The sequence below is a fragment of the Ziziphus jujuba genome, chromosome 6, assembly GCF_031755915.1.
Source record: "Ziziphus jujuba cultivar Dongzao chromosome 6, ASM3175591v1".
Taxonomy (NCBI): Eukaryota; Viridiplantae; Streptophyta; class Magnoliopsida; order Rosales; family Rhamnaceae; genus Ziziphus; species Ziziphus jujuba.
This window is the reverse complement of record NC_083384.1, coordinates 20,108,008-20,130,930: the sequence shown is the minus strand read 5'-3', so window position 1 is coordinate 20,130,930 and position 22,923 is coordinate 20,108,008. Positions and strand designations below refer to the sequence as shown.

Genomic DNA, 22,923 nt, shown 5'->3' with positions numbered 1-22,923 from the left:
ATTCCATAGATGGAAAAAATTAAATAGGAAAATATTTTTTTTAATTTGAATACCATAAATTATTTATCTTATAAGGTAAAAATGTTTTTATAGGATAAATAATAATAATAATAATAATAATAATAAATAATTAAATTATGTTAGGTCTATTTAATATAGAAAAATTAATTATTTAAAAGGAATTAAAAAATATATTTAAATTTGAATTGAATTCCAAAAATAAAAAAATATTATGTAAATACATTTTAATTTGAATTAAATTATATAAATACATTCGAATTTGCATTTAAATTCGATAGATAGAAAAAAATTAGATTAGATCAATATTTTTTCATTCGAATTCCATGATTAAATAATATATTATATGGATGTCAAATTTTTAGTTTTTAATAAACTTTTATAATATAGATTGAAAAAAAATAATATTCAAATATACTTATTAATAATAAAATTTTTAAATAAATTTCAAATATGATAAAAAAAATGATTTTATCAATCAGATCAATTCTAACAAGATATAAAAGATGTTTAAAATTTGAATCCTGAGATCTTGAGAGGTTCTAATTTTGATGATAAATCAGAAATTAATACTGTTAAAATAGTTTTAATAGATAAACATATTTTATTTTATTTTTTAAATTTTCATTATATATTATTATTATTATTATTATTATTATTATTATTATTATTTATTTATTTAGGGTTTAAAAATACATGGCATGTGTAAAGATATAATGTATATTATATAATATATATTTATTTAGAGTTTAAAAACGCATGGCATATGTATATAATATATATATATATATATATATATTTAAATTATCTATTACGATCCAGGGTTTAACACTAAATTGTAGATTTGTGATGCAGAATTACGATATGATGATGTCTATGATGCTATCAGATGTATCTTTTTTTTAGCAATAAAAAAAAAATTGTAGACTAAACTGTTACTTTGTATAATGTATTAATTGTAATCAACACATAAATTATAATAATAATAATAATAAAAATATGTTGACACAATTATAGAACGGGCCGTGCTGGGTAGCAGGCCGTGCTGGGACGAAACGGCCCATTTGACACCTAAAGGTGAGAGGATGGAATTCTCTCACAACCGAGCAGCGATATTCCTAGGAAATATCTTTCCCTGTCACATTTTTAACCCTCAAGTAGGATCTTTAGAAGAGATAAGTGGCAATCGAGGAGAATGTTTCACGCACAATGCCCCCGCAACGCAACCGTACGAAACCAGCTCTTTTTCGAAGATCACCATGCGATAATTTTATAAACTTTAAGAATCTACAGGAAACCATTTCCTTCCCACGTAAAGGAAGCCAGATTCAGTTTCCAACACACAAAAAATATGTACATGCTTTTGAATCAAAATAAGGGCTCTGAAATTAACAACTAATTTCTGGGTAAATTATTAAGAATAACTATAATCCAAGTAAGAACAACTTTATTTTTCACAAATTTCATAGAAAAACATTTGCACCCTCGAGGAATGAAGGGTAACAGCCAGGGGCATCAACAAGAAGGAAAATATTTCTTCACATTATACAACAATTCGTCTGAGATTCAAGCATCTCAGGAGATCTGCAAAAGAGAGAGATGTATATCAGTATTTGCAACAGCTATGAAAGGTGCAAATTGATAGAGCTCCAACTAAAGCAAGTTCTATTCAGATAATATATTTTTTGATATTCTGATCCCATACTTTTTAATTATAACTATAACAAAAATGTTGAAACCAAATTTATGTGAATTCCCAGCTATTTAAGTACATGAAAATTCGATACTACAAATAAACGTTACTAAGCAAAATTCTTAGCTGTGGCCCAGTATATTCCTTTCAATCAAATTTGCAAGTTATTTAGCTAAGTACAGATTCCAAGGAAAGATCCAGTCTGATATCACTGACTTGCCTCTAAATAAATTTCCCTCGACAAATTACACAAAACAATAAGAACCAAACTTTAACAATGCTGAAAAATAGTTAATTCATGGAAACTATAGCTATACAATTAAATTTGTGAGAAACTGCTGTCCTGAGATCATATTTCCCTAGCCCTATACCCGCCCATCATCAAAGAACCCCAACACAAATTTTACAAGAGGTAAGCAATATGAAACAAAGATCATCAGTAAGCCAAAGAAAAGCATTTATATGTGCATATATAAATGCGTAATTATGCTAAAAGTTTCGCACATTTAAACTAACACCACTGGAGCACTTACATCTGGCCAAGACTAGCTAGATCAAAATCAGGAGCTAGTTCATGAACGATATCATTTGGTGGTTGGCCACATTCTTGCATTTTCTGCATGAGCTCAACAATCTTGTTGAAATTATCAGGATCTTTTTCATAGACTTCATTAAGATCCTTTATGAGTTTGTACTGGTGAGAATAACGGTCATAATCTTCTCTGCTTAAACTTGATTCATGCTCTTCCAGCCACTTTGGATATCTTTCTCCAATTTCCTTCATGGGTTCATGAAGAATCTCCTTCGACAAAAGCTGTTGCATCATGGTCTCCACGATTGATTCCATGTCCTAAGGAAAAAGGAAAATTATAATTATAATTGTTATTCTCAATACAAAATATTGTGAGGTTTCGAAATAGGCAAAATAACAATTAGGAATGCAAGTGGAAAAAGCATATTTAACAAATAAGTAAAGACTCTAACAGCCCAAACAAAAAAAAGTCATTTCGAACCAAGTTTCCACAATAACCCACGATATAAAAGCTAGATACAGAAGATTATTTTGTGCTCTGTTAAAATTTAAAGCAGTTTAAACAGATCCACTTAGGTGCAATTAGCAAGTAAACAGAATGCTGTTAACCAAACAGAACTAGTCACACAGCTGAAGGAAAGAGAATATGACCAAAGTTTTCCCATTGGTACAACACTTAAAAGGAATGAATCAAATGATGACATTGAATAAAGTAAAAATATAAAAAATATAAAAAATATAAAGTAATATAAGATTTTGCCCTCAAAAACTTATAGTACACATGCATGCATATGTAAAGTTGAAAAGACGAAACAAATTTGAAAAATAGGGAGTAAACAAATGTGGAAATCTAGCCAAGTCCTTGATACAGATAAGGTACTTGTCAATCATGTTGTTGACACATTTTATAACCAATTACTCTTCATAGCTACTCATGAATAATAAAACGTCCTTTATAATAACTTATGAGTTGTAGGAAAAAGCACAAACATCCCGCTAACAAAGTTAGTTACCACAATATATATTTACAAAGAGAAAGACCTTGCACGACCACCATCCCTCTCTCCTGCCCCAACAAGAGGCTTAAAAGACATCTTGTCCTTCATGCCATCCTTCTCAAAATGGTAATAAATATTAAGTATGATGACAGGTGGAATTTAAGTTGCTGAAAGTTGCATAAGCCAAACATTCCAATTTCTAATCGTTCCTATGAAATAAACTTTTCTTGTAAGGAGCTATATCCAAAAGCAACGTATCATTGCAGTTATATAGCAAATTGATCCAAAATCAGAAGACAGCATAATTACAAAAATGCAAGTTTCCAAAAAAAATCAAAGTTAAGTTGGCTTAGTTTGGATCTAGGATTTTGCTAGGGGAGAGAAGTGTAAGGAAAATAAACAGACCTAAATGGACTGTTATCATCGCATCTCTTTCTCACAATATCTTTCTTCTCCCTCACACCTCCCTTTCTGTCACACCTCCCCCACACATTTTCTCTTTCTGTCTCACCTCCCCCACACTTTCTCTTTCTGTCACACCTCTATCCCTTTGATCCTTCTCCATAGTGGTACTTTGGACCAGCAGGTTATCTGTTCCATCAGCATATGATTTTTGAAATTTCTCCCATCAATGTCTGATATTTTAGGTTTCTCTCATTGACTAAAGAATGTAGAATCTTTGAATAGCCAAGCACAGGAAAAATTTCATAGTTTTTTTAATTCGTTTTTCTTGGTTTTTTTTTATTATTTTTTTCTTTCAGTGTTTCTAATATCCTAACAAAGCGGTAAGTGGGTCCAACCATGAAATATCAATCAAACCTTTGAATAAGTTAGAAGTGGCAGAGCGGCAAGGCCGCTATCTACCTTCTCTGCCCAGGTTGAAGTGGCAGACTAACACCGCCCCCCCCCCCCCCCCCCCCCTCCCCCACAACACCAAAAAAAAAAAAAAAAAAAAAAAAAAAAAAAGAAGATTGAAGCAGAACACTTAAGCAGAATCCAATCCCATTAACCAATAATACAAGGGCAATACAGGACACATCAAATGCACAAAGATTCCTCATAATTTTATTATGCAAGCGTGTACAAAGTACTATGACACATGCAAATCAAGCAGAATCAAATATGGAATTACAATTCAAAAATAAGCATAACACAATGTTCAGAATTTGAGCCAAAAAAAAAAAAAAAAAAGACCAACTCTGAAATAAACTAAAAGCAAATTACCTGAGACCCAGCAAGCTCTTCAAACTGTTTAACCCAATCCTCCATCATTGCATCCTTCCCCAAATCTTCACCACCTAGTTTCGAAGCCGTCACCGACTCAAGTCCCTTAACAGCTTCTCTGGTTTGCTCTCTGAGTTTATTAAGCGCTTCTGAAGCATGGGATCCCTTGGAAACCTTTTGCTTCCCCTTTTTCTTGGTTCTGAGGTCAGGCAAGCCCAAACCAAGTCCTTGAACACCAGAAGGCAAAGAAGGAGATTCTTGCTTGTTTTCCGTAGCTTCTTTACTTCTACAATGGACAAAAACAATAATAATAATAAAATTAAAAATTAAAAAAATAACTAAATAAAAAGACCTCAAAAATTCGATTACAAAAAAAAAAAGGTCAAACTTTTTAACACAAAAGAAAATTTCAGAAACCTGTGAAGTGAATGATTATTGAGGTTGAGATTCTGGAAATCATCCAAAGCGCCTGAAAGAATTCAAAAGGGTAATTCATATAATAAATAAATATAACAGATTATGGGTGAAGACAGAAAAAAAAAAATGAATTTTTTTTTTTTTCTTACTGTCAAGGAGTTCATCTAAATCATCATGGTGGTGTTGGTCGGCCATGGATCGAAATTGGAAGCTGTTCTCTATCCCTCTCTTTCTCTGTAAACTGAGCGGTGGGTTTAAGGGAAAGCCTTTGGGTTTGACTACAAATACGATGCTCTGGATATTTTCTTCCCAATTGTCTTTTCTCTTTTCTCTTTCTCGGTTTCCGGACTTCCCAACCCAATCATATCGCTTCCTAACAATACCATATAGCTTCGCAGTTCTCACTACGGGAAATCGGGTATGGGTTGCTAAAAGGAAACGGGTAATGGTATCGGGTCGGGTGTGGTTATAGGAGTACAAAACGACATTAAAAATGAAGGTTGCAAAACGATGCGTATTAGGTAAAACGAGTGCTCTTTCTTCTCTTTTCGCGCTCTGAAAATCCATTCAACTATTCTTAGGCTTATGTTCGTTGTTGTGTCTCTGTGAATCGTGAAACGCACACCGGTTTAGTAACTTTTTCCCATTTACACTTTGAATTTCTTTGTTGAGTTCAATTTTTGAACTTTGCCTACATCTTGTACTAGCTCTCTTTTTATTTTTTTATTTTTTTATAAACTTATGGTAATTACCACTCTGCAATTTGGAGTGCCTGTTAATCAAGAATTTGCTGATTTCTTGCTAAACATGGTCATAATTGTAGTTTGGGCGTTGATCATTTAATGGCTAATGATGCAATTTTAAGATGTAGGTTCTGGTCTTTGACAAAAATATTCAGGTTGCTCAATATTGCGATCACTGCACGTAATATTAGTTATCCCAATTTGCCCATTTTTGTGTTATGTTTATTAAAAAAAAAAAAAAGGAGAAAAGAAATAAATATTATCATATTTTTGCAATATGAGGTTCATTTGCGTTTTTTAAAGTTCACTCAATTAGGATTTCTTAAGATGGAAACCTGGTTAATATGTCAAATAGTCTTTTCTCCATGTCTTCAAAGTTTAGTTAGGTGGGCATAAATTTAAGCTTGAAATTAATGACTTCAATTTTGCTCTTAAAATTGTTTGTATGGCTTTTTATTTTAAGGAATATTCTGTCTGGATAAATGAGTTAGTTTTCTCATATTCTTGGGCTTCCCTGTTTTTGGTATTGTTTGTAAATGCTTTCCTTTTTGGTCTATCTTCCTCATGCCAATTCATTTATGACCATGATTTCAAATTTATAGTTACTTGCATAGGAAGGTATCCAATGTTTGCCAATGTCAAGATGCATTATTCCTTACCTTGATTTCCGGGTTTGCTCGAATGGAAGATGCTCAAGAAATTGAGGACAAACCGTCTGAAAACAAGCACGAAACTTGTCATGAAATGCTTTCTAGGCATAGGTACTTATTTTCCATTTTGCTCATGTGTTTGGCTGGTGCTAACTTTTTCCATCGTCTCGGAAAACAATGGGTTTCTGGCTGTTCAGTGAAATTAAGTTCAGTTTCTTAAAATTTAATATAGTAAGCCAACTTGCAAGTTGGTAGCAATTTGAATACAGTAGTAGCGTAGGGTCGATTGCTAAATTTATTTGCTCCCATTTTCAAATAATTTTGGACATAAGTACTGGCTACTGAATTTTTTGTTCTTCAATGACATCTATGTATATGCAGGAGAGAAATAACACAACTGCATAACAAGGAAATTGAACTGAAAAAGGCAGCCGCCGAAGGTAGCACGGCTGAGCAGAAAGCTGCTAAAAAAAAGCGGGTGGAGGAAGAGTTCTCTCAACTTTCTACTAAGCTTAAAGCAAAAAGCATGCCGAAGAACTTGCTTTCTTAGGCTATAAAAGTAAAAATGTAAATGAAAAGGGCAATCATGATAATTTAGTAAATGCCATAGCTGGAGTTTCTGTTATCAATCAACGTGATCATGCAAAGTTCGGAAAGAGTACAAGGAGACAAGGAAAAAGGGCTCAGGAAGAAGCAGAAAGATAGCAGAGAGCACCATTATAAGTGATCGTGCCATTGAAAATGAGAAACTTGAGAAAAAGTTTCAACCCTTGGTTTTGACCATAAATGAAATAAAGCCAGATGAGCGCTGCCTCTACCAAGCTATTGAAGATCAACTAGCCCTCGTCTATGGAGGTTCATCACCTTACACCTACCAAGAGCTTCGACAAAGGGCACCTGCTTATTGTTGTGGTTCTCTGACCACTTTAGAGAAGAAATATGAGAAGAAAAATAAAAGAATTCTATTAATCTCTTAAAAATAGAATACAAAAATAAAAACTTCTCTCATGGAGGATTCTCACGTGGAACCTCTCTCTGCACTCTCCAATTCTCTCTGGACTTGCTCACTCTTCTCTCAAGCTCTCTCTGGAACTTAAAGACTCTCTCTCTCGGAGTTTTCTCTCAATTCTCCTCACTTGGGATGATTGAGATTGCTCTCTTGGCTTGTTTATCATGGAACGGTAAGGAGCCTATTTATAGGCTTACAAGGCCACAATTTTCAACATCTTAGCCCACAATTGTTGATCGGTGCAGCAATGGTGTCAACAATGGTGGCTGTCAACAATGGTGGCTGTGGTTGGTGCGGCTGTGGTTGGTGAGGTTGGTGTGGTTGGTGCGGCTGGACTTCACAATTCTCCCCCTCCAGCCGCATTTAAAACTGATGGTCATCTGCCATCTATTCCAGCTATGTCTCTGCATAGCTTCAGCTTCTCTTGAGCAACAACTTTTGTTAGCATATCTGCTGGATTCTCTTTTGTGTGGATCTTCATCAGTTTCAGCAACTGTTGATCTATTACTTCGCGTATCCAATGATAGCGGATGTCAATGTGCTTTGTACGGGAATGATACATTGAGTTTTTGCTCAAATCCATGGCACTTTGATTATCACAATGTATCTTGTAGTCTTCTTGCTTGATGCCCAATTCTGTGAGAAAACGCTTTAACCACAACATTTCCTTACCCGCTTCCGCTGCGGCAATGTACTCTGCTTCAGTAGTGGATAAAGCAACACACTTCTGCAATCTTGACTGCCATGACACAGCTCCCCCTGCAAAAGTGTAGAGATAACCTGATGTAGATTTTCTATTATCAGGGTCTCCGGCCATATCTGCATCTGTATAGCCTTCTAAGATTGGATCACCTCCCCCGTAGCTCAAGCACAACTTCGATGTACCTTTAAGATACCTAAGAATCCATTTGACTGCTTCCCAGTGTTTCTTTCCAGGATTTGAAAGAAATCTGCTCACAACACCTACTGCGTGAGCAATGTCTGGTATGGTACACACCATTGCATACATCAGACTTCCTACCGCTGAAGAATATGGTACTGAAGCCATCTCCTCTATCTCTTCTTTGGATGAGGGGCACAATCTCTTACTCAACTTGAAATGATTTGCAAGTGGAATGCTGACCGGTTTGGCTTTATCCATGTTGAATCTCTTTATCACCCGTTCAACATACTTCTCTTGAGATAGCCATAACCTTCTATTCTTCCTGTCTCGGATTATTTGCATTCCCAAAATTTGTTGAGCTGGTCCTAAGTCTTTCATATCAAAGGACTTAGACAATGCTTTCTTCAGCTTACTAATCTTCATTGCATCTTGTCCAACGATCAACATGTCGTCCACATATAGCAAAAGTGCAATGAAGTTTCCACCTGAAAATTTTTGAATATAAACACACTGGTCTGCTGCAGTCCTTTTATAACCTTGACTCACCATAAACGAGTCAAACTTCTTATACCATTGTCTTGGTGCTTGCTTGAGGCCATACAAGCTCTTCTTTAGCTTGCATACGAGGTTTTCTTTCCCTGAAACCTCAAATCCTTCTGGCTGCTCCATGTAGATTTCTTCATGTAAATCACCGTGAAGAAATGCTGTCTTCACATCCATCTGCTCAAGCTCTAGGTTTAGACTTGCTACTAAACCAAAAATGACTCGAATTGAAGTCATTTTTACCACTGGTGAAAAAATCTCATCAAAGTCAATTCCTTTCTTCTGAAGAAATCCTTTGACCACCAATCGAGCTTTGTGTTTCACCACCTTTCCGCTGCCATCTTTCTTGAGCTTGAACACCCATTTATTCTTTAGTGCCTTCTTTCCTGTTGGAAGCTCAACCAACTCATAAGTATGATTTTTCTGCAAGGATTCCATCTCATCTTGCATTGCTTGCAGCCACTTTTCCTTCTCGTGATGAGAAACAGCTTCCTGGAAACTCTCTGGCTCCCCTTCTTCAGTAAGCAGAATATACTCAGATTCTGGAAATCTCTTTGATGGAATTCGGCCTCGCTCAGATCTCCGAACTTGTAAACCACTGGTTTCAGGAGGTGTACCATCATCTGACCGCTGTGATGGCCCTGCAGCTGCTTGAGAGGATTGAGTCTCCCCCTGCTCATTATCCCCTTCTTCCTCCTGGTCTGCTTCTGGTATATCTTCATGCACCTCATTATCCTCTGTGGCTATTTGTGCTGGTGCTGGATTAGGACAAAAATTCTCGGCACTAGAACTACAATTAGGAGACATTCTGGGCTTTTCAATGTCTTCCATTTTCTGGTTTTCTTGGAATACTACATCCCTGCTTCTAATAACCTTCTTTGTTTTCGGGTCCCATAACCTGTATCCGAATTCTTCATCTCCATATCCTATAAAGATGCATGGAGTAGATCTTGCATCGAGCTTCTGTCTGAGCTCCTTGGATACATGTACATAAGCTAAACAACCAAACACTCTTAAATGAGAGTAGGAGGGAATCTTACCCGACCACACTTTCTCCGGAATGTCAAAATTCAACGGTACTGACGGTGATCTGTTGATTAAGTAACAGGCGGCACGAACAGCTTCTCCCCAGAATGGCTTTGGCAGCTTAGCCATACTGAGCATACTTCTGACCTTTTCCATAATGGTTCGGTTCATTCTTTCTGCTATTCCATTATGTTGTGGGGTGCGAGGGACCGTCTTCTCATGTCAAATGCCGTGTCTTCTGCAGTAGGCATCGAACTCCTTGGAAGTATACTCGCCTCCATTATCTGAGCGGAGACATTTCAGCTTCTTTCCTGTTTCACGCTCTACCATGGTATGAAACAGTTTGAAGTAATCCAGTACCTGGTCCTTTGTCTTCAAGAAATATACCCACACCTTCCGTGAAGCATCATCAATGAAGGTCAGGTAATACTTGTTGCCACCTAATGATTCCACCTCCATGGGACCACAAACATCAGAGTGCACCAGACTAAGCAACTCTGATCTTCTCGATGCAGAGGAATTGAAGGAGACTCTATGTTGCTTACCAAACAAGCAGTGATTACAAGGATCTAGCACAGCATCCTTGCAAACAGTGATAAGCTTCTTCCTTGCCAAAGTGGACAATCCTTTTTCACTCATGTGACCGAGTCTCTGGTGCCACAGATTTTGAGATGCCTCTCCTTCTGCAATATTGAGGCTATCTGCACATATCTTCACATGAGTCTTGTACAACGTTCCACAAATATGTCCTCGGGCGACAACTATGGCACCTTTCGTCATTTTCCATGTGCCTTTGCTGAAGTAGTTGTCATAGCCTTGCTTGTCTAAGGCTGCTCCCGAAAGTAGATTAAGCCGAAGGTCTGGAACATGACGGACATCCTTCAAAGTGATTGTACAACCAACATTCGTTTTTATCTGAATATCACCAGTTCCCATAATCTTTGCGAAACTGGAATTTCCCATCTTTACTGTACCAAAGTCTCCTGCTTTGTATGTTTTAAAGAAATCTCTGTGTGGAGTGACATGGTAGGATGCTGCAGTATCGACTACCCACTCAACATCTTGGGTTGATATATGAAGGCATGTCTCTTCTTCGGTGGAGCAGAGCGCCACTTCTCCTGTACAAGTGACTAGTGTCTCTCCATCCTTCTTCGGCTGATTACCTTGGAGTCTCTGCTCTCTCAACAACTTTCTGCAGTTCTTCTTCATGTGACCCTCCAGGCCACAATGATAGCACTTATACGATGATTTTCTGCCGTCTGTAGATCTGCCTCTGCTCTTGCTCCTGCCTCTCCCCCTATCTCGACCACCTCTTTGCTATCTTCCTCTCTCTGTGACGAGGGCATGTGACTGATCCATGCCAATGTCCTTTCTCCTAGCCTCTTCATTAAATAGGGCATCCTTAACCATAGCCATAGTAAGTTTGCCATTCGGGGCCGAATTGCTGAGAGAGACTACCAATGTCTCCCAACTGTCTGGAAGAGAGCTTAGAAGTAGGAGGGCCTGATCCTCATCCCCTAGTTGGTAATCCACAGCAGATAGTTGATTTACCAAGCTCTGGAACTCACTGGTATGCTCGGCTACAGAAGTTCCACTCTGTAATGTGAGATGTACCAATCGCTTAAGCAACAGGGCTTTGTTCCGAGCAGTCTTGGCCTGGTACATGTCCTCCAATTTTGTCCAGAGGGCATATGCATCCGTTTCCTTTGCTACATGATGGAAGACACTGTGGTCGATCCATTGCCTGATCTGACCGATCGTTTTCTTGTTTAATTTCTTCCATTCTGCTACTTTGCTAGGATCGGGGTTTTCGCCTTTAGCTTCTATAGGATCAAACAGATCCTTACAATTGAGGAGATCTTCCATCCGAGGTCTCCAAAGTGTATAATTTGTGGCAGTGAGCTTAACCATAGCTCCCGAAGATGATTCTTCCATTGACATTATGGCTTGATCAAAAAATGGAGCTGAATTTGGCAAAACGGAGTTAACCGTTGCGTCCGGAACGGCCGAAAATGGTGGACTTGACTCTTCCGGGGTCAAAATATAATTACCAGAAATTTTGGGGCAAAAATGTAATTTCACAAAATTTCTGGGTCAACCTGCAAATACAGAAACTACAGGGGTCAATCTGTAATTTCCAATAGTTCAGGGGCTGCACCGTAATTTCAGAAAACTACAGGGGTCACTCTGTAATTTCCAATACTTCAGGGGCTGTTCCGTAATTTCCGAAACTTCAGGGGCTGTTCCGTAATTTCAGAAAATATTGCTGACGTGGCAGATGGTGCTGACGTGGCACCACGTGGCAGATGACGTGTCAGATGACGTGGCGACACGTGGCAGATGACGTGTCAGCTGGCGTGGCAGATGACGTGGCTGCTGACGTGTCTGCTGACGTGGTCGTCTTCAACCTCCAGACGGCGCGTGCGGCGTGAACAGTTGCAGAAAAATTTCAGTCGGCGCGTGCGGGCGCGTGGAACGTCCGTTTTCTCTCCGGCGAACTTCGTTGTTCTCCTCTCGTCGGGTACTTTCACCTGGGATTGTCAAATTAATTATTTGAGCAACTTTCCGAAACACCAACTTGAAGAACAGTAGCTTTGTTTCTTCAAATTTTGGACCCAAGCTCTCGACCTGGAGCTCTGATACCACTTGTTGTGGTTCTCTGACCACTTTAGAGAAGAAATATGAGAAGAAAAATAAAAGAATTCTATTAATCTCTTAAAAATAGAATACAAAAATAAAAACTTCTCTCATGGAGGATTCTCACGTGGAACCTCTCTCTGCACTCTCCAATTCTCTCTGGACTTGCTCACTCTTCTCTCAAGCTCTCTCTGGAACTTAAAGACTCTCTCTCTCGGAGTTTTCTCTCAATTCTCCTCACTTGGGATGATTGAGATTGCTCTCTTGGCTTGTTTATCATGGAACGGTAAGGAGCCTATTTATAGGCTTACAAGGCCACAATTTTCAACATCTTAGCCCACAATTGTTGATCGGTGCAGCAATGGTGTCAACAATGGTGGCTGTCAACAATGGTGGCTGTGGTTGGTGCGGCTGTGGTTGGTGAGGTTGGTGTGGTTGGTGCGGCTGGACTTCACACTTATATGAAGAAACATGCATCTGATTTCCTCCCATTTTTCCTATCAGAAAGTGCAATAGAAGATGATGAGGACAGCTAGAGCTCGGGGCACGTACTCATTGCCTTTGAAAACATAAAATGATATTCTCAGGGTCCTTTCCTGATGTGGAAATGGGGAAAGAGTACAAATCTAACAGAGAAAGTGGTTCTCCGGATTCCAGTATCAGGCCATCACACCATAAGCATGCATTTGGGATAGGTGAGCACTATAACTCTGTTGTGCCTAATCTATGTGGATGATACTTTTCTCGGAAATCTTAGTTATTGACAATGCTGAGCCTTTTGACCCAGAAATTAGTTCCTAGAATTCAAGGTGGTTTACTGATTTATACTTATTTTTCTTTTATCTTTTTTATCTTCAAATTTCCTTGACGATGCTACATTAAGCAAAGCGAGTAAAATATGGAATAGTATATAGTACCTTCTTGGTTGAATAACTTGATTTATAGGATGAACGAATATTACTTACGAGATGCAACTTTGTTGGAGTAAATATCAACTTTGTTTGTTATATGTTGAATGCATTGTTCATTATTTTATTTATTTCCATTGAATCCACTTTTTTATGTATATGAGTTTTGGTACATTTTTTTTGTTATTTGTATTATTATTGTTCATTTTGGATTTACGTAATTTCCCAATGCCTCATGAGATTGTGGCCTACAGAATTTTGTGGTCAGTATAAAATTGTAATTATTGGATGTACCAAAATGTTGTAATTATATGCATTATATGGTAGCGTTCAGTAATTCCTTACAATTTAGGTTTCATCAAAATTGTTATTTATATTAAAAAAAAAAACAATTGTTTGGTCCAAAATACTTTTACTCGTTTCAGTGTCGAGTAATTGGTTTTTCAGACAGTTACTATCTTTATGTGACATGTCATCAAAATTCCTTTTAGATAAATAAATGGAAATTAGTTATATCATTTTAAATACTGCTTAGAAATTTATGTAAGGTCCAGAAAACTCGAAACTAAGTGCACATTTGATAATATTTGGATTTGTTTGACCACTTGTTTTAAGAATTGTTTTTTGTTTTTGAAAATACAAAATTATTTTCAAAACAAAAACATGTTGTTTGATCATCAGTTGTCAAAAAATATTTTCGAAGTACAAATGAAAAAGAAAACAAAAAATATAAAATAGTAAAAAAATGTTTTCCAAAATTTTCAAAAAAATTAAAAATATATTGGTTCACTTCATCTGACACTTGAGCGTTGACAGAAAAAAATAAAAATGACAATTTACCACGCACAATCTGAAACCGCATGCACTGCTCCTAAAAATATATTTTTGGTTTTTGAAAATTGTTTTCAAATTCAATTTGCCAGACATTCATTATTTTTATAAACAATGGAAAACTATTTTTATTTTATGTTTGAAAACAATATTTTGAAAATAAAAAATAAAAAAATGGCCAAACACGCCTTCTTAAACGCACACTCTCTCTTTTCTCTTTCACAAATCCCATCTTCCCCAAATACCAAAAACTGCTACTTTACGCCAGCCAATGTCATAAACACTATTCTAAGCCACAGGAGCTATCCAAGATCGGCATTCACTTACTTCAAATGGGCTGAGAAAATGCGAGGCTTCATCAATTCTTTTAAAAAAGTTTTGTTTTCATTGTGTATAATTTGTTTGTGCTTTGGATGATAATTAGGTTTTCCATATAACTTCAAACTTCAAAAAACTATGAACAACATTTTTAAAAAAAAGGCCAAATTAAAAAAAAAATATATATTTCAAGTCGTTTATAAAATGTGGTTTATTTCGATAAATGATTTTTATTTTATAAATTATCACTAAGTAGTCATTTATCATTATCATTATGTATAATTATATAGAAAATCAGAAAACTAAAACCATAAACGCTACTAAAAGAAGGGGTAAGGAATTCCAAATAAAATATAACAAATGAAAATTTTGTTTTATTTATCTCACCCTGATAAATCAAAACCTCTTAAGGAACAAAGATTCAATATAATTCAAATCCCATTAATATCTCACCCACACAATATTTTATTTGATTTATCTCCATTTCAACAATCACGCAAACTTCAGTTTTTGCTGGAAACGATGGACATGAAAGAAAGAAGGCAAGAAAAACAAAGGAAAAAAAAAGCTGAGTCGACACCTGTAATCAATTCATTCTCCGAAAATGATACTAATCAAAAGCTACTACTTCCTCAAGTTCCAATCCTCCACCCCAATATAAAAAAAGCTACTATCTTGCAAAAGGGGTTAGATGTGTATCCACATTCAGATTCATAATGGAATTGTTGGTGTCATGGCCATCCTTTCTGGGAGCAATCTCTAATGCCAAACATTCCTTCAATTCCATCACCACCTGATTCATGGTTGGCCTTTCAATGGACTTTCGGCGAACACAAGCACTTGCTATTTCTACAGCTTTCCATGCAGAACTAATATTAAAGTTGTCTCTTAACCTTGGATCAATGATATTCTTTATCTCTCCAGTTTCAACCATAAATGAAACCCATTGAGATATGTGGGGCTTGTCATCAGTTTGGACAAGCACTGGTCGGCTTGTGATTATTTCTAACAAAGCGACCCCAAAGCTATAAACATCACTTTTCTCATGCAACCAGTTTGACATGTAGTACCTGTAATGTCAAAATTATCAAGTTGTTAGATATGAATTTTGAGTTCATATTTATTAGGTTTCAGTTGTACTAGCTTCTTATATATATGAAAATTATTAGATCAAGATTGTCCTGATAGAAAATCATCAAACTCTCCTTTATAGCCCTTGAGGCTGAGATTTGAAGATATATTAACGGTTTGCTTGAGTCTCTTTTAAGTTTACTTTAGCCCTCTTTAAGGTTTTATGTTTCATCAGATCCGTATAACTCACTAGTATATTTTTAAATTTTAACTTTTAAAGTGATATAATGGTCATGATAAAATTATCTTGATAGAAAAGTAACTATATATATATATATATATATTTGTAGTTCTAATATGATAAAGATTCTATGACAATTTATTGGAAGGGATCTGTTGTGCTAATTGTCATATAGGAAAAAGTTTTATATTGTTCTTTTTTTATATTGTTCTTTTTAAAGCAATGATAGGTTCAATTACTATTGTATTTTTGTTTTTAATTTTTTTGGCCAGAATTAGTCTTATGATTATTTATGCATGTCTTAGCTATATTTTGTTTTTCGTTATTGAACTGACTACATGTACTCAAAATATGAAATCTATGCTGTTAGCCTTGTAACCATTTTTTAGATTGATAGTTAAATTTTCACTCATCCTTACTCATAACAAGACCAATGCTTGTCATTACTAGCTATGAAAATTTTCACTTCAAGTGGACATAATCCAATGAGGCTGTAAAAATTCATGACTCATGGCAGATAAAAAAATTGGCTTTGAAATCATAATTAATGGCCTAACTGAACCCAGAACAACAAAGTACTTACTCAGGATCAAGGTAGCCAAGGGTGCCAGCCACAGCCGTCGACAAATGTGTGCCACTTTCAAAAGAAAAAGCTCTAGAGAGGCCAAAATCAGCTAGTTTGGCTTGAAGTTTTTCATTGAGTAAGATGTTTGTAGTTTTTATATCTCTGTGGATTATAGGTGGCTTACAACCGTTATGCAAATACTCCAAACCTGCATTTCAAATTCAAGTAAATATTTACCTTCACTTAAAACACAATAAAAAATTATTTGCTATAACGCATATCATGGATTGTTTTCTTCTCTCAAACCTTGTGCTGCATCCACCGCTATTCGCATTCTGTCCTCCCAACTCAAGGTGTATGCATTTTTATCTGTTTTCCAGAAGATTATGTTTGAATACTTTGTATTAGTTTGCAAACTACCAAAAAAGCTAATGACGAGAAATGAAGGTAAGTTGTAAAAGCCAAGCATTCTTCTTAAGTAGTTAAAAAAAAAAAATTTAGATACCATTTTCGCATTGAGGTTCTACAGAACTAATTTAACCATATATATATATATATATAAGGAATTATTAGTTGTTAACTAAGTAAACTCTAAACATTATAGATTATTAATTCCAAGTAAATGAATGAACCTGAGAGATGCCTCTGTAAGTTTCCATTAGCCATGTATTCGTATATGAGCCCCAAGTAACTGTCTTCCTTGCAATACCCAACAAGACTTGTCAAGTTTCTATGGTGAACTCTCATCAGAAGTTTAACCTGAATGATATTATTAACCCAAATCAGAAAACTCACACAAAATATTTCTGAAGACTTGGAAAAAAACCCGCACTTACTTCTGCTTGAAACTCCTTATATCCCTGTGAAGATGACTCAGACAGCATCTTCACTGCAACTTGGATGTTATTTAAGTAGCCATGGTAAACAGTTCCAAATCCACCCCTTCCAATAACTCTCTCAAAGTTGTTTGTCATATCCAAGATTTCAGAGTATGTAAACTGATGATTTGCTAATTGCAATGACCCAAATTTTCTTATGCCTTTGGTTTTATTTGTATTCACCCCAACTGCTGCTAAGACAAGTAAGCATGTATGCTTCATCATCATCATGTATTATGTATATAGGGAGATTCTTATATGCTGGAACTTTTTGTCCTGAATTGTCTAGGACAACATCACACCAAAATTGGTGTGATGTTTATATAAAATTTACACATTACACATTACACCAGTTCTAGTGTGACGTTGTCTTGGAGAATCATTTTGCATACCTCCTTTTCTCCTCTTGAGGGTCCATAGGATTGCCAATGCAATCAAGAGGACAAATAAGGTGGCCATCGATGCTATGAGAGGAACAACAAATTTATTATTTTTGTTCTTGTTATTTTTGCAAGAGCTTGAAGAACAAAGTTCAGGATTTCCAGAAACACTGCAAATAATAAAACGTTCATATATTTTTATTATGTGAGAGAATTGGTTGAAGAAGATAGAAAAGTAGCAGACCTTAGTTGTAGTGAGCCACTTGTTGATCTTTCAAGAAGCTCAATGGGAATTGAACCTGTGAGGTTGTTTGCGCTCAAGTCTCTGAAAAGCATAGCAAAAAATATCTCTTTTCTTCTAGATTATGAAATACTTATTGCAGTTTTGGTTATTAAACCCAAATAACTTACAGAAATTTTAGATATTGCAGTTTGGACAGAAAATCTGGCACCGAACCGGTTAAGCTGTTGTTTGATAAATCCCTGAAAAAAAATTAGCAGTCAAAATTTCCTGTTCCCTATAGGTAATCATCAAGAAGTTGATATATCAATGCAATGTCACCACCACATATTGATAGACTTACAAGGATGTTTATCAAAAAAAAAAAAAAAGACTTACAAGGATTCTATCATAGTAAGATCTGATATATAAGAAGCTATGTCCCCTGTCAATCCTCCCGAGGATAAGTTCCTGTTTCAGTAATTTTTTTTTTTTTTTTAGGTTGAAAATTATTGTTAATTTGAATTTCAAGTTCGATCTATAAACTCATGGTAAATCTATTTTTAGAAGACTAAACTTACAAGGATATGATTCTAACTGGATCATGAGATTCTTGACCATAGCTGCAGTTAAGTCCTTCCCAAATGTAAGCTTTTGGAGCACATGGATCTCCTTGCCAGTTTCTCTTCACTCCATATTTCTTCTTGACATTTATGATAAGATCAACTGACATATCAAGAAAACAAAAGTGGTTTTAATGATATATAAGAACTTGTGAATAGAAACATTTTTGGCTCACAGCATAAGGATGAAGAAAATTAAGCAGAATATAGAAAAGAAGGAAGAACAAAACAATATATATATATATATATATACCATCTTGGTCGTCTGTCTGTGATTCTGAGAGATCATGGACAATATAAACTTCAAGGGCACTAAGGATGGGAGGATGTGTTGATGTCTCAGTTTTTCGGATTGAATAATCAATTCTATCTCCACTCACAGGTGATGTGCTAAAAATAGTTGTTGAATGTAAGTAATCAAGAGTTATAGGTCCATTCCAGTATTCATCATTTTGGTAGATGTTAAATTCTCTGGATTGATTAGCTTCGAGCTTTTCGACTTCAGCAAAATGCATGTAAACATAATACTGTGCAGTGGGGTTACTTGGCCTCATGTAAAACTCAAGATTGCTGCTAGCATTTTTGGGTGTTGCGGCAGTCTGCATGACTACAGATGGTAGTTGGTAAATGTTTTGAGCACCCGAGTCAATTGCAAGTAACGTACTCAAGGTTTCACCAAAGAGGAAGTGATAAGGCCTCCATATACGATCAAATGCATCATCTTTGTACCTAAACAAGGAACATATAATTCAATAAAAAAAATAAAAAATAAAAAAGGAAATAAAATCAATATGTGGAGTGAAAGATTATTGACACTAGTACAATTGCTTGAGTACTTTTACCTGATTGATTTATTGGTTATGGTACCCATATCCAATCGTCGGTAGAGCACTAATGATTCAGATGGAGTTCTGTAGGTATTATTTGTCAAGTGTCTAAGCTCTAATGCTGATATGAAAGGTGTTCCATAGCCAGTGTTCAAGAGGCATACAAATACATAATTTGAGCTTGGAATGTGCATGATCTCCATGACTGTGATACTGGATGCATTGTCCAATTTCACCGAATCCCATTTATTAGCTCCAAGATACAGATCGAATGCCGGTATTGTATCTTTGGAATCGTAATTTCCATACATGAAACTTGCTCTGATTAGGTATCTGTTACCTCTGCCTTGTGCAGGCTTAAGGGTATAGCAGTTTTTGATTCCATCAGGGAAGCTTCTGACATTCCAAAACTGCTGTTCACGTGTATCACTATTGTACTGCAATGAAATACTTTTGCTAACGCCGGTTTCTATGAAGCTTGAGTCTGAAATGTAATATAATCCTGTTGTTTTGTCAGTGTAGCTAGTGTTTTCTGCTATCCCGCAATCGATGCTGATAAAGCCTGAGAAAGAAAAAGACATGGGGTAAATAATATGATAAACAAAATTTCATACGGTTTATCAAAATCAAATTGATGTTAATTAATGAAATCTGTTATATTAATCTCGAACCAGACTGAGCTTGGGCATGAACTAGAGCGTTGAGAGATAGACCACAAAAATATGCAAAGAGCAAGTATTTTAACATCTCCATTATCCTCTCCAGTATATTTCTCTTTTTGGTAGAAGAAAAACGATGTATCAACTGCCATTTATAAGTCACATTGTCTCTGAAAGTACTATCCCAGAAAGCATTGTACAAATGATTTAAAATATTGACCAAAATAGTTTATTATTTTCATACATATATATATATATATAAACAGATTCAAATTAATATGAGCCTGACTTTTATTTTATATATATATATATACATACACACACACACACACGAGGATAAAACTGATATTATATAAACCAATTTTAATTCTATGCACGATAGATTATCCACTTGGGTTTTTTTAAGTCACTAAAATTTTTTCAACTCAAAAACTTGCAATGGAGTCCTTGTTCTTTTATTTGCCTGCAATAATATTTGTGGTATTTGGAATTTCCAAAACAATTATAACCATCTCACTGTTAAAGTGTGATCGAATTTTCACCAATATATAAGTTTTATATTGTAAAATTACTTGCAAATTTCTCACTGATCCATGAATTCCAATTTTATTATGGTACTAAGCATTTTATAGAGATGAAGAAATTAATAAGATGCAGAAACAAATTTTTTTAGCCACAATGGCAAAGTTGACAAAAGGATTGTAGCCAAGTTGGAATAAAGATTTGATTGTCAATCTAGCATGCCGTGGGGAACGGAACATTTGAAAACAAATGCGTACCTGTTTTTAGCTATTTTGATATGTGTCAACTATATATACATATATATATATATATATAATGAGAATTGCTATAGGACGCGCCTATGCAAAGCGGTTTATAAGCGTACCACAATTCTTTTCCAGCTGGACGTTATTTGTCTCTTTCATTGAGTGTCTAATTTTACACGTAGAATCCACCCACCCATCTAATCCCTCTCACATTCTCTCATCCTCTCCCTAAAATTTGGTGTCACAATCTCTTTTAGAAACTCAGATTTTTTTCCATTGCAAAATATGATTCTCAATCTCTCTCAAAAACATAGATTTTTTTTTTTTTTTCTTTTTGGCCCTTCTAATCGGCCTGGTTCTTTCTATTGTCACATTATGAACCTTGAGCTATTTCTCTCTCAACAACTTATAAGTCATTTTGTCTCTGCAAAAATTTGGATTTTTTGGGATTATCTATTCTAGATTTATATTTTATTAATTGGTGATCTGAAATGAGGCGATTTGAATACGATGTTGACACATATTTCCATTTTCACTTTGCTGTTGGCAGCTCCGAAAGTTTACCAAAGAAAGGGCTTGCCAAATAAAATGGTAGGGTAGTGAGATATATATACTGCTCGCTAACTGTTTATAATTGAGAAGAGAATTATTTTTTTTCCCTTATAATGATAAAAAAAAAAAATGTTATCTACTCTTTTTTGGGTGTGAATCAAACAAAATAGTAATATGAAAAAAAAAAAAAAAAACCTTTTTGTGGGTGTAGATGGCCATAGATTTGCCCATAAATTTTGTGAAATTAGGGAAGAACTTGGTGAAATTGGAGGTGACCCAAGTGAAAAGTTGAAAATTTATAATAATAATAATAAAGAAACAAAAGAGAAAGACAAGAGAGAAAATGTGGAGACAGACTTGGAAGTCACGTAAAGTGATTGGGTTTGCTTATTTTTTTTATTAATTAAAATGATGAATTGACTCGGTGAAAGAGTCAAATAATGTCCAGCTGAACAACTTTTGAGTGACGGTTATAGCTGCTTTCCTTGGGGCGCGTGCTATAGCAATTTTCTATATAATATTATTAATTTATCCTAATGGATAATATCACCTAATTTAGGTTGGACAAATAATGCTCGATTATATATAATATTCTATATATATATTTTTATAATTTATATATAATTACACGATAGACATTCAATATAAATTGAACTGGCATTGTCTCGTAGAAATTTTTTAACTCAATATATTACTAGAATCAATGTTAACATTAAATGTTTTAAATTTTTAAAATTAGTGGTAAGTTAGTAACATCATTTAAATGTAATAATCTGCATGCTTTCGCAATTAGGCCATTCAAATTGCTAAAAATTAGCTATCCACCTCACAATCTCCTTCACTGAATAATCTAATCACTTGTTTAAAATTAAGTAAAGCCACTTGATGCAATTAGAGCTGGAAGATAACATGCATTAAACCTTTTATTATTGACTCGCACTTGGCTGTTCTATAAAAAAAAAGTAATAATAAATAAATAAATAATCCTGGAAATAACAATATATATATATATATATATATAAAAGAGCAAGGAATAATTGTTTTGAGGGACATGATCCTAGAAGATGCTATATGAACATGGATAGAGAGGAGACTTCAAGTATGAATAACTCATAGTTTAAAAGAGAAAGGAATAATTGTTTCGAGGGACATGATCCTAGAAGATGCTATATGAACATGATTAGAGAGGAGACATCAAGTATGAATAAGTCATAGTTTTAAGAGCTCATCAATTTCCTAGAACTAGTAACCATTTCTTCATACATATATAAAAATGTATAGTTACATTTGTAGTACATATACATATTTATCTAATCTCGTATATATACATGTACATATTAATTTAAACATGTCCAATAATTTGAACAACTAATCTCCTATATATAAATGTACGAATCTCCTATACATCCAATAATTTAAACAACTATTCGACACAAATTCATAATTAAATGGGTACTATTTTATTAAGGCCATAATACATTTTAAATTACCATTAAATTGGACCAGTAATAACAAATGACAACATTTAATACTTATCACGTTATTATGTTTTACAATATAAATGGGATACTGTTCCAAAAAGATCAAATTCTTATATATATATATATATATTTAATAAAAAAAATCTACATAACTATACGATTTCTTATACATGTTTGTTTTGGCAAATAAGTTGAAAGTTAAAATGGCCTAGAGCCAGTGATGCTGACG

At 35.0% G+C, this 22,923-nt stretch overlaps 2 protein-coding genes and 1 pseudogene across 2 annotated transcripts; 1 reads left to right on the top strand and 2 right to left on the bottom strand.

Annotated features, from left to right (window-relative positions):
* Positions 1–1,406: 1,406 nt before the first annotated feature.
* LOC107409167 (peroxisome biogenesis protein 19-1) lies at positions 1,407–5,252 on the bottom strand. Its single transcript, XM_048464477.2, has 5 exons — positions 5,032–5,252; positions 4,883–4,934; positions 4,466–4,751; positions 2,245–2,561; positions 1,407–1,602 (listed from the first exon to the last, which is right to left on the bottom strand). Exons 1-5 carry the CDS (start codon positions 5,075–5,077, stop codon positions 1,557–1,559), a joined length of 747 nt encoding a protein of 248 aa, XP_048320434.1. The 5' UTR covers positions 5,078–5,252; the 3' UTR covers positions 1,407–1,556.
* Positions 5,253–6,306: 1,054 nt separating this feature from the next.
* On the top strand, positions 6,307–7,271 carry LOC107404364 (OVARIAN TUMOR DOMAIN-containing deubiquitinating enzyme 5-like; annotated as a pseudogene).
* Positions 7,272–14,930: 7,659 nt separating this feature from the next.
* LOC125418857 (probable LRR receptor-like serine/threonine-protein kinase At1g05700) lies at positions 14,931–19,988 on the bottom strand. The gene is made up of 13 exons (XM_060817927.1): positions 19,907–19,988; positions 19,251–19,797; positions 18,662–19,137; positions 18,367–18,511; positions 18,185–18,256; positions 17,977–18,048; positions 17,810–17,890; positions 17,578–17,735; positions 17,144–17,376; positions 16,940–17,066; positions 16,614–16,676; positions 16,326–16,515; positions 14,931–15,500 (listed from the first exon to the last, which is right to left on the bottom strand). The coding sequence occupies exons 1-13, from the start codon at positions 19,986–19,988 to the stop codon at positions 15,101–15,103; spliced, it is 2,646 nt and encodes an 881-aa protein (XP_060673910.1). The 3' UTR covers positions 14,931–15,100.
* Between the last annotated feature and the right edge of the window lie 2,935 nt (positions 19,989–22,923).